Source organism: Prinia subflava, chromosome 19, assembly GCF_021018805.1.
Source record: "Prinia subflava isolate CZ2003 ecotype Zambia chromosome 19, Cam_Psub_1.2, whole genome shotgun sequence".
Taxonomy (NCBI): Eukaryota; Metazoa; Chordata; class Aves; order Passeriformes; family Cisticolidae; genus Prinia; species Prinia subflava.
The window spans coordinates 3,110,101-3,122,389 of NC_086265.1; the positions used below are offsets into that span (position 1 = coordinate 3,110,101).

Below are 12,289 nucleotides of genomic sequence, written 5' to 3' on the forward strand. Positions count from 1 at the left end.
GGAGAATGAAAACAGGGGTGTGGTGGGTATCCCCACAAACACAGGGTTAGTAAAGCAAGTGCTTTCTGTGACCTACTCTACCTTCTCCTTTTACACTTAAATGACTTCATTTTCCAGAATTTAATAGTGGCCAGAATTTAAATGTGGTCAGAGCCCTTTAAGGAGCAGCAGCCAGAGGAAGAGGCAGGAGGGATGAAGTAAAAATAAAAGGCCTCATTTGAAGGTGTAGGCTCACACAAAGGCTGGCTCAAGGTGCTCCTAAGCATCTTTTTTGCATTAAAAAACAGAAGGGCAGCTTTCTAGCAAGCCAAAAACATTGTGTCTCTAGTTACCAGGTCATTATCTTGGGTCACCAGCAACACTACAACACTTCCAAATGCTCCATGAAAAGTTTTGGGAACTCCCACCAGCATCTGGCACTTCTATCATAGCAAAACCAGCCAGGATGAAGAGCATTTACCTTGACCTAAAGCCACCCTTACAGCTAAAACCTTGTGAAGAACAACTACTGGTATATGAATAAAATATATGTTTCTATCATCTGAAATTTAATTACTTCTGGGAAAAAAGTCTGAATATTAAGCTTCAAGAATGTAGATTAAAATCAATCAGGAGAATTGCAGCTAAAATGAAACCAAGTTTTCCTTGACCTCGCATCATCTCTGCCCCACTGAATGGAATCAGTACCAGGGAAAATTCAGTATGGCCCTACCAGCTACACCCTCACGGGTTCCTGAGCTAGAAGAGAAAGTAAATAACCTGAAATTACAAAGCAAAGTGAGCAATAGTTGTGAAAACAGCAAAAACTGAACAAAAAATAATCCATTGCTATTCATAAAAGCTGACTCTAACAGCTGAGAAATTTGCCTGAGTATTAATGAGAATGACAGCTCAGTTAATTTTTAAAAAAAACCCAAATCACAAAGACTTGCTGTTCTATCCTTTAGCTCTGTCCAATTACCCAAAACCAGGAGCATGATCCTTCCAGAGATCAAAACTCTTCAGAGAAACATCAGCTTCCTTCAGACTCAGAAATAAACATCAACTGCACCAGACAGTCCCTTAAATCACTGGATCACCTACTCTGACAGCTGCTTTTATTACACAGGAAAAAAGAAAATAGAAACAGCCCTGAACAGTCAATCTAAGAGTCCAGAAATTCAAAAGTTGTAGTTTTCCTAGAAACTGAGGCATGAAAAGTCTGCTGGGTCAAAACTGATTACAGGAAATCTCATTTCCCCAGCAGCTTAACTTTTAAAGAAAAAGCCTCAGAATTATTTGGACAATCCTTTTAACTTGGATGGCCACCAAATGTTCATGTTGCCTGAGAAAAAGAGTTGAAAGAAAGTTGGAATTTTAATTCCAGAAATAATGGATTACAGCAGCTTTGTATTTTATGGCCTAAATCATGCAAAATCCCTGCGTCACAACAAAATAAGCAAATACATTTTAGACATTCACGAGGGGTGTGTGGGGGACCACAGCACATGGAATAAAGCATTGGGCTCCACTTGTTAATGCTGTGATCCCAAACTAGAGGGCACTCTGCAGCTGCAAGTGCAACTTCCAGAATGGATTAAGTAATGAAGTCCCACTGTTTGTGCCAAATAAAAATCCTTTTTGTGGTCAGGTATTAACCCTGGTGCCCTGACCGGCTGCTGACCTCTGTTAATCTGCTTCAGTGCTGCAGCACCAGGGGAAGTCACCTCTCTGGGCACCTGCTGGTCAGTGGGACAGTGGGACAGGGAACCTGCTCCACATCACTGGGAGTCACTTCTTCCTAATTAGATCTATCTATGGGCTGTGGTTTAACATAAAAAAAAAGGAAAAAGTAAGGGTAACTGTGGAAAAAGCCAATTATTTCTATGTTTTCAATAGCCATAAAAGAGACTTCTTAAAATTCAGCCTTTCCAGATTTCCGTTTTACTGCTGCAACCCAAGATTAGGACATTTATGTAACAGAGCAACTTCAAAAGAATCCATAGTAAGTGTATTAGGTGGAATTAGTACTGTGTTAGATTTCACCTGAGCCACTGCACTTGGCAACACACAACCTTTATGAATTCACAGGATTAAAACCAAATCTAAAAGAAAAGAAAGAGGCTTCTTGTCAGCAGAGACTTGGAAATTGCTCCCGCTGCATTTCTCAGCTGACTCATCTCTTGAACAGCAAAAGGAAATTTTGAACATTTCAGCCAACGTGAAGCTTCCTGCTTAAATAAAATAAGTGTGATCTCTGGAAGCTTCAGCGCAGATCCTCAGGAAATGAATTAAATGGAGATTGCAGCCAGAGAAATTTGCATCCTGAGCCCCTTTCTTATCACAATCACTCTGTTAGCCTGAATTAAACATTCAAATATCCAGCTGCTCTCCAGGGCTAGCTAAGATTTCCTTCCCTCACGCACGCTCTGAACGGAGAAGAGCAATAGAGAACCGTGCTCTGCCCGTGACCCGCTGCAGGAGCCGGGGCTGGGAAGGGGGAGCATGCCAAGGAAAAAGCAGCTTACGAGTCCTGTGCGGCTGGGCTTGCTGCTTACGGAGGAGGCCACGGAGCTGAGCGAGCTGAGCGAGGACGCGCTGGGGCTGCGCTTGAGCGGCGTGGGCAGCGCCTTGCGCACCGCGGGCTTGGCCTTGGCCGGCGTGGTGGAGGGGAAGCCGATCTTGGTCACCTTGTGCACCGGGGCGAACAGCCCGTACTTGGGCTGGCACTGGAAATACCTTCCGAGGGTAAAGCAAGCAGAGGAGAGCAGGAATTAATGTCTTTTGTCATGGGCTGGGTTCGTGGAGAATTCGAGATCAGGGGTATAGAAGTGTTAAAGGACAGGGGTCTCATCCACGTTGGACTGCGGTTCTGCTGAACACCAGGTCTGGAAAAGGGACTTTGAGAGGCTGAAACAGCATGACCACATCAGACTTCAGAAATTCAGAGTAAACACTACAGCTCTAAAAAATTTTAGCACTACAGTGCCTAAAAAATTCCATTCAGATTCAGTTTTATATCCATAGCTTTCCCCTTCATCACATTCCTCTGAGCTGCCAACAGATGTGATGGCTGAGAGGTAAAAATAGCAATCAGATTTTAATTAAATCAAGTAGTTTTATATTTTATTACATACACACCACTTATGCATATTTGATGATACAGAACATATCTTTGGTTAAATATAGACAAATGCCACTTATAATTTTAAGTGGTGATCACATGTTAAGGTGGGACAATCCTTGGTTTTTTAATGAGGTAGAAGACTGTTCCTTATGGTAAATGAGAAAGAAAGATAAATTGTGATGTTAATTAATGCCTTCTGAGTGTGACTTAGGACTTACTGGAGTCTCTACTAGGAGGTACCTGTTGGAACAGCAGCTTCCACTCCTGGGATACTGTAAGATTTCTGTTAAGTACAACTATGGGATATTCAGAGATTTTCTTAACTGAGCATTCCTTCCAAGCTGAGAAATCAAACAGGCATTCAAAAGAAGGAAATTGTGTTTTCCATTACCAGTCTATGAATAAAACTCACATGGGAGAGATCAGCTCATCCCACGAATGTGAGAGAAGTGTTGGCATCAGAGAATTCAAACCATTGCACACCAACCCTTCCCACCACCAGCAGACAAGGCAGGTTTAGAGCCCCCCTCCCTCCCCTGATTGAAAATTTCATGGAAGATATAAAAACCCAAAAGAGAATACAGAGAAAGATCTCATTAAGTAAATCTGGGATGGATTTACCTCGTGCCAGCGACAGCTCCATCATTCTTGCCCAGGGGTTCATCCAGCTCTACTCCACACCACTCCCCTTTAGCAAAGTCTGTTTCTCCCAAAAAACGCACGACTCCAGCTTTTGTTCCTCCAACCTAAAGCAGTGAGACATACACCTCCATTTAATGCATTTCCAAAATAAAACACCAAATTCAGTGAAGAAGCTTTTGGCACAACCATCTTCACAAAGCATAGGAATGACTTAGCCAGTTCTTATTTCAAACTACACATTTTTTGTCTATGAGTTTATTTTAATGTTGAACAAATACTGACCTTCACAACCAAAAATATATTGAACAAGACACAGTATAACCAATGTTCTGAATGCAAGAGATTTGTGGTAGAGTTTCACATAAATTTCTACCAGCACATTAGGATTTCTAAGATCTATTTGCTTCTTATTCTAATTCTGTGAGGAAAGATAAAAGAAATGAAACAAGGAAAAAATTCTTTCATATTTTCTCCAAGGAATAATTCAGATAAACTACATAGTACAGCCCTCTTGTATTTAAAAGAACTGATATAAAGCTTGATACAGAGCACTTGGCAAAACTGTAGATATAACCAGCTATTTGAATCCTTTGGGAGGGAAGAATCATTTTATCTTTTCTTCACTTTCAAGAATAAAAAAATCCAACCCAAACACTTCTAAATGAAAGCCTAAAAAGCAGTGGCTTTCAAACTTATAATATTAAATATTTACAGCCATTTCAATTACTTGCAATGTCCGTGAGCTACAGCTTTTCCTAACACCCAGGGGATGGAAGAATTAAATTAAGCGAAGAAGGAAAAGGTGTTGTGTGGCTGACACTTGCCAGGAAGAGCCACAGGATTCCTGCAGTTCAGGAAGACAATATGCTGTGCCCTAAATTTGTGCAAATCTGTTCAGGCTGCATCTAATACTGTGAGAATAGGGAAATGGTGATGGAAACCTCTTCAAGAGATTCACAGAATGGAAAATGCACCCATGGCTTGAAAATGTCCACCCGTGTTTTCCTGCACACGTCGTGCAATCAGGAATATTGTGAGGCCTTGGCAGAGAGCTTGAATGAAACCTCCTATTAAAGACTGGGATTCTCCTTTTTATAAGATAAAAAGTAAATTAGTATTTCATGTAATTTTTACAGCAGACATTCTATTTCTTGGGGGAACTTCCCAGGATTACTAGAGAATAACGAGCTCCTTGTGCTGTAAATTAAGGACCATGATCACAGCACATGAGAGAATTCACATTATTCCAGTTGGGAAGAGTTCACCCACAAGGTCACCTGTGAGGAATCCAGGACTTTACATGTCCAAAAAGTCCCAAGTCAGTGCCCAGGAGCTGCCACACACATTTGTGCTCCACCTTCTAACTCCACTGGCAAGAAGGGGCTTCAGCTGATGAAGAAAAATAATCCTAATGCACACAAACCTCAGAAAAACAGGGAGAACAATGAGCCTTTTTTGATGTTATTCAAGTGAGAAAGGTGGCAGAGGCACCTCTTTCCACACTTAAGGTGGCAGCCCCTTCTCTGCCATTAGAAGCAACTCTGGAACAACTGCAGGTCACCTTCAAATCCTGCTTTAAGTGGCACTGTAGCAAATTATTACTCTCCATGGAATAAAAACACACAAAGTTTACAGTTATCATGACTCAGCCTAATATAGTAACTCGTAGAACCTTTGGTATTTGGTGTTCTTGGCAGAGAACACACAAACAAGCACTAGGACTGGCTTGGAAAATAGGAATTGTAATAACCACCCAAAGAGTTACACAGAATCCAGATCTCTGGCACAACGTGAGGAGGGAATGTAACACCCTGGGAAGAACTACCCCTTCAACTGAGAGAGATGTTATTCACCCTCAGATATTAGCTACTTTTTCTAGAGGGTGAATATCTTAAATACAAACATAAAAATATATTTTAACTGCACTATCAGTCCATATTGAGTTCCAAGTTCTTCTCCTTATTCCTCTTCCTTGGGTAGGGGTTTTTGTCTCTTTAGGTTTGTCTGTTTTGTTTGGCGCTTTTTTTTTTCCAGATAAATCTGGAACATATCTTTAGGTGAAAAGACAGGTTAGTTCTGGTTAGAAGCTGTCTTCCCACTCAATTTTGTCCTGTTTTCTACCTGAGAAAACAGAATCAAATCAAAAGAGACTCTACAAACCCATTTAAGAAATTACACAGGAAAACTAGAACAATGGCCTAGATAAGGAACATTCCTTCAATGACAACAGTCAGGTTTGGGGTTGTACACTGAGATTCCTCAAGCTCCTCTTCCAGAACCCTTGAGCCAGGCAATGGAATTTTCTTCCTGTTTCATGGTGAGTGTTTGTGTCCGTGGTGATTTTTTTAAACCCAAATTAATTACCTAAATAGGAAGGTGAGTGGGGTGAGTGAGGTAAGAGGTGTCTGAAGCACCGTGGTGGAACAGGATAACTCCATGCAAGGATTCCCAGGGACAGGAAAAACTGCTGCAATCTGTTCCCTCCAAATCAACCTGCAAATCAACCTCCAGACAAGTAATGCTGGGTCCAGGATAACAAAGATTAAACTTGGGTGCAGAATATTCCTCCTTTTCTGTTTCATACCTTGGCCCTGCTCCTCCTCCATGTTTATGTAAAAAGTGTGAAGAGTTTATTTTGAAGAGACCACATTCAAACCACAAACTGGGAGACACAAGCTGGAGGAATGTGGCAGTGCCCAGAGCCCCTGGCCCTGCTCCAGCCCCCGGTGACCCAGGGCCTGGTGGGAGCCAGCAAATGCAGGAATTCAGCTCCCAGACCAGATGGGGCTGCTCAACACGACATTCCCGGGAGAAGCAGCAAAGTGACTTCTCTTGTAACCATGGTACCTGGGTTATTTTAAACAGGACTCAAGGGAGAATGCCAAAAAATTTCTGCTTTTTTCCAAACCCAGTCCAGCTTCTCTGAATAACCAGCTACTACATCTCTCTGTCTGCACATGCTGTGTGTCCTCACAAGAGCACCTTGTGGCTGTAACGGGCTCAGAGAATCAGTGAAGGTCATCACGGGCAGTTTTGCTCAGCTTTAAGCAAAAGCTTTCTAAATTTCAGCTTTAAAGACAGGTCAGCCCTCCTTTATAAAGCCTGAGACTACTGAAGGCTTCCAATCATTCACAGACATCTCTCCCAGAAATTTACTGTATTTATCTCCAGTTGTAATTAGTACCTGCAAGTGACAACACCTTGAGAAGAAAATAATAATAATTTATTCTCTTGGTAGTACAGTGTGAGGTGCTACTGTGCAAGACAGTGGGAAAAGGCTTTTCATGAAGAAAGTTGCTGTACATATACAGACTTAATAGTGCCACAAATGGGACAAAAGATCCTGGCATGATTAAACTCAGTTGTTCCAAGCAATATGAAAAGAGAATTGTACTTCAGAGTGTAGCATCAGTTATAGAAAAAATATTTTTTAAAACTGTGAGAATTACAGCAAAAAACAGGTAAAAAACTCAACCTCAAACCCAAAACTAGCTGCATTTGCCAGCAGATTGACGTCCCAGTACTGCATGAAGGACTAAAATAAAAAACCCATCAGTTTCTAAATGAAACAGGGGAAAAATATTAAAAGGTTTCTGAAAGTTCTGTGGGAAAAAATAGAGCACAGCTACCACAAAGACAGTTTTCCATGACCTTCTTTCATGCTAAGGCAGGTCACTAAATAATGGATAGAGAAAAGAACTGCCAGACCTTTTCTCAGTCAGTTCCCACACTCAATAGAGTCAAGCTGTAAAACACAAAGCTGTAATACTCCAGAGAATCTAGGTTAGACTACAGGTCATGGTGAGGTGAGGAATTTTACTTGGAGCTCACCAGAGTTATGTCAAACACATGCAAAAAGCAATTAAATTCCATTTATCCAATTATACCTGAGCTTACATGAATTTGCTGCCAGCTGAAGTGAAATAGCAAAGTGGGTTTGGAAAGCTGAAGTGGTTAAAAACTTCCTGGTGAAAGGACAGGGGGATGAACACGTCAGACTTTGTGAGAAGCTTTGTGGAGCCACATTTCCAAAGATAAGGTGAAGCAGGAAACAAACAAACCAGTGTAATCCAGGGGAGAAAAGAGAGATGACCTAAAAAATGAGAGTGTGATTTGAGCAGTGCTGGTGACAAAGAGGACAGGCAGGGTCTGAACGCTGTCAGTGTAACAATATCACCTATTCAAACCTGCCCAGAGGAGGGAAAAGGTGAATAACAACTGCTCTGTCTCCCCTTCTGCCCCAGCATGAACTGGTGGTGACTCCTGAAAGCATCACTTGGGTATTTCTGCATTTTCAGGACAATTCAGCATCATAATGTGCAGCACTTGGAAAAGCAAAACCCATCCAGCCCCACAGAGCCTCTGAAGCACCTGGAATCCACTAATCAGGTTCTAATCAGAATCATCTTCCTCTTGTTTCTCCAAATTTAGCAGAACTGTTTCCAGCTGGCAACAGAAATGTTGTTTAATTGATTAGTTCACCCCTTCAAGGCCAGAGGGATTGTCTCCTCTGGTTCTGTGGAACAGGTCTTTACACTTCACCCATTTCCATCTGTAATTAACCCTGTAACTGTACTCAGCTAATTTCTGTGGGGATGTTTTTGCAGCAGAGCTGATATCCATCAGGAAACATGCTGCCACTGACAGGCTGTTTTCATACTTAATCACTCCATTGTTCAAACATATTTAAATTTCAAATAAACCAAATTTGACTGTGGCCTCTGGCCACTGGCTCTCATTATGATTTCTTTTGGAAGATTACAGAGCTCTGCAGCATCCACCATGCAGGTACACACAGGCTTTAAGCAAGACACCTCAATTTTTCCCTTTTAATATTAGCAGCTAAACTTCTTAAAAACTTTTATTGCAAGATACTTTCTCTTGCTTGAGTCATCTTTCAGCTGTGTTCTGAATTCCTGCTGAATTCCAATGGGTTTTTCAAATAAATAAAGATGTAAATATACCGAGTTCTTAAACCTGTCAGTGAAGTCAAGTGCTAATTTTGAAGCTAGACTGTTAGTATTCAGGATTTTAAAATAATAATAATCCCACCACATAACTCCATAATAACATTTTCTCCATTAAATCTATAGTTTTAGAGAAGGAAGCAGAAGTGTTTGACCAAACTGCCATGTTTTAGTTGGTCAGTATTTGCTTGCTCTATCAATTATTGCCTTTTTTGCTGAGATTAGACAGATATCAGGTATTTGCTTTAGACTATCTTATTTCATTTTAAAAATACCTACACAACATCCAACACTGGACCAAGGCATGACTGGAACACTGTTAGAACATCTCCCAAACTTTAAACTGGCCTCCATAATTCAGATTTTTTAACCCAGCAATTCTGTGAGTAGCGGGATTAACGCCAGCAGTTTTTCTGTGGCATTGGATATTATGGGTGAGTGACTTCACTATCTAAAAATGCAGGAGTGACTTCTGCTGTTTCCACTGATGTGAACAGGATTCAGACAAGCCCTGATCATGTGGATTCTGTGATGTGCAAAGTTCTGTGAAGGCAAATTGCAGCTTTTCCAGAACTGGTGGGCAGAGTCTCCACCTTCTATTGGGCTGTTTCCATGGAACTTGGAAGAATTTGCTTTGAAACCTCTCCACTTCCACACAATTTGGTTGCAGCTGACTTGGAAGTTGAAAAGCAAGGCCAAAGTGGGCAAAAAACCTCATGTGCAATAAGATACTCACACTGCTGCCACACAATACCTCACTTGCAGAGAAAACAGTTTAGTAACTAAAACTGACGTGCTATTGAGGTTCAATTCATTCATCCAGCTCAAAGGAAATAAACAAAAAAAGCCCCTAACAGCAATCCCATACTACAAAAGCCAAATGTGAATTCATCAGCACCACAAAAAAAGCAAAAAGTAAAATAAGTAAATAAACTGTTCTTCCTCCCATCCTGTGTTGAAATGGCTGAGGACAAAGTGTTCCTGGATAGTCCCCCTTGGGAAGGCAGGGAGAGGGGAAGGGAGCCAGGGAATCCACACACAAAAAAGGGAATTAACTGCTGTCAAAGCATGTGGGGAGTCACCAGTCCCTGCCATTGCAGCCCAGAACTCACAAGCAGTCTGAGGTTAAATAAGGAGCTGCCAAAACAGAGTGACTCAGACACGACTCTTGTCTTGCTCTAAGTCAAGTGCCTTGCTCTAAGATAAATTTAACACCTTAGTTGTGAGCAGATGGGTAATGCCACATCCTGAAAAATGCTTAAAAGTAACATTAAAATAAAGCAGAGGTTTGCACAGGGAAAATCACCCAGATGATGAATTGCAAGCAAAGCCTTTGGACACCCCTTGTCCCTCAGATATTTTCTCATATATGTATTTTATGCTGTAGCAGCCACTGAGCAAACTAATCTACATCATACATTACAGAATCCAAAGTACTGTGCCTAAGTAGACATACATAAATATAAGAATTACTTTCATCCTTGACTTAACATGACAAAGCCATCAAAATCTCTCACAGTCACCTCAGCTCAAGGATAAAGCAGAAGTGTGACTGAGCATTTAAAACTGTCACATTTGATGGAGGAGGCTCTAGAGAAGAGCCCCAGGAGAGCACAAACCACTCACACGTTCCCAACTTCCAAATTTTTCTTCCTTTTCCATCTTTGTATGCATTGTGCCAGATATTTTTGCACTGTTTTAACTGTAACACCACCAATGAATATGTTTTCATAACAGTTAAATATTATAATAGACCTTAAACAGAATAAAAAGAAGTGCATTTTCTATTCAGAAAGTTGTAAAATCCAGAAAAAGAAAACCTTAAAAAACACCACGAGGACAATGCTAAAGGGAGAAACTCCTCTCTGCATGTGAAGTTTCTTTCTCCCTTGGTTGCTTCTCAGAGCCCTGGAATGTAATCAGGTGACAGCCCCATGTCATGTTTACTTGCAGATAGGTTACACGGGTGGAAACAAATCTGACAATAATCTCCTATCAGCCCCTGCCTGCTCCAGCACCAAAGACCTTGGGAAGAAACAACAAAGCACAGAGCAACTTAACAGCCAGCTCTGTGAAACAGGGAATAAAGAGAAATGAGATGTCACTCATGCACAGGAAGAACTTGGCAAAAAGGCCACACCAGCACTGTAAATTGAGTTTGCATCTTTTTGTGAACATATGGATGGAGGCCGAGTTCCAGCTTTACAGCTCAGCTCCAGAAGCAGCAGCTTTGGCAGACTGTGATGAAGCTGTAACTGGTTAAATGAATGAAAGCACTTTAATCCCTTGAGAAGGCTAAGGCCCCTTAGGTTGATAAGACTTTTATTTATTTATTTAAAATACAGCATCTGGTCCCTTCAGGGAAAAGCCGATGACGCCGTCAAAGCTGCTTCAACTTTTGGTTCAGGCAACAGTTGTCACAGAAAGCAGATTTCTCTCTTTTATTAACAAGTTGGCTTTGTTTTGGTTGGGTAGTTCACAGGGGGTTGTTTGTTTGTTTTTAAAATCAACTTTGCATTGGGCTCTTAAGAAATCCTAAGTGTGCAACACCAGGGCAAACAGGTTCTCTGGCCACAACTCAAACAGGAAACCCCAACTGGCTGAGCCTGAAAGTAATTTGTTTTCTGAATTGGTTTTCTGTTGTTCTTTCCCCATCTGGTTTAGCACCGAGCACAGCACTTCCACTGGTACTTCTTGGACAGGAATTCTTATTCAGAGCAGGTTCAAATGCTGAAGCTGGAGCTTGATTTTCAGCAGAAAAATCAGCTGAAATTCTGGCACTGTGTCATTAACCCCAGAAAGGCTGGATGAGGGCAGGGAAGGAAGTGCAGATTTCTGCATCCCTTTCCCTGTGTTACAGAATCCCCAAATACAAGATCAGGCTGGCCAGAGTTAATGTTCTCACTGTTAAATCACATCCAGATTCCAGAACATACATCATATGTTAAGAATGGAAATTATGCCTAATACAGAGCTGGTTTTGCATTAATAACTCTTCTTTGGTTTAGCACTGTTTTTATCCCCTAAAAGAGATATCAGTGCACCAAATGAAAAGCTGAATTGTGAATTACACATAATAAACAACAATTCTTTGATATATCTAACTTATCTACCTATATTTTCAACATTTCCAAATACTGTTACGAGGTATTGTTGGTTTCTTGTTAGTGACAGGAAAATTGAGCACACACTTGCTGAATATGGCTCAGATTGGGATTTGAGAGACAGATTTAACATCAGAGATTCCTCAGATAGCAGAACACAGGGTGCTGTTTCAATTAATCACCTTTGAGGAATAAACTACAGAAATCTAAAGGTCTTTTTCCACTAGAACATCCATTTAGGGCTACAATACTTCAGTGAATACTTGTGTATTCACTCTGTTCAATTTGCTTTGACTCCTCTGGAATCTCAAAAAAGAGAACTCCTAAGACAACAGGACAATGGGAATTCCTCCACAATTATTATACTTCCCTTATGGGCATTGATGTCTACCATGAGTTATTTTTCTGATGTTTACAACTCAGTTTAATGGCCTGGAAATGTCTTCTTCAAATTGAGGGGAAAAACCAGG

The 12,289-nt window shown here is 41.1% G+C and overlaps 1 protein-coding gene across 3 annotated transcripts in view; it reads right to left on the reverse strand.

Moving 5' to 3' along the window:
• The window catches only part of CLIP1 (CAP-Gly domain containing linker protein 1), a 60,863-nt gene that overhangs the window by 32,585 nt on the left and 15,989 nt on the right, over positions 1-12,289 (reverse strand). For all 3 annotated transcript variants that reach the window (XM_063415544.1, XM_063415542.1, XM_063415543.1), the window contains exons 4-5: positions 3,728-3,852; positions 2,508-2,718 (exon numbers count right to left, since the gene is read on the reverse strand). In XM_063415544.1, coding sequence (XP_063271614.1) covers positions 2,508-2,718; positions 3,728-3,852 — 336 coding nt within the window. The remainder of the gene's footprint in view (positions 1-2,507; positions 2,719-3,727; positions 3,853-12,289) is intronic.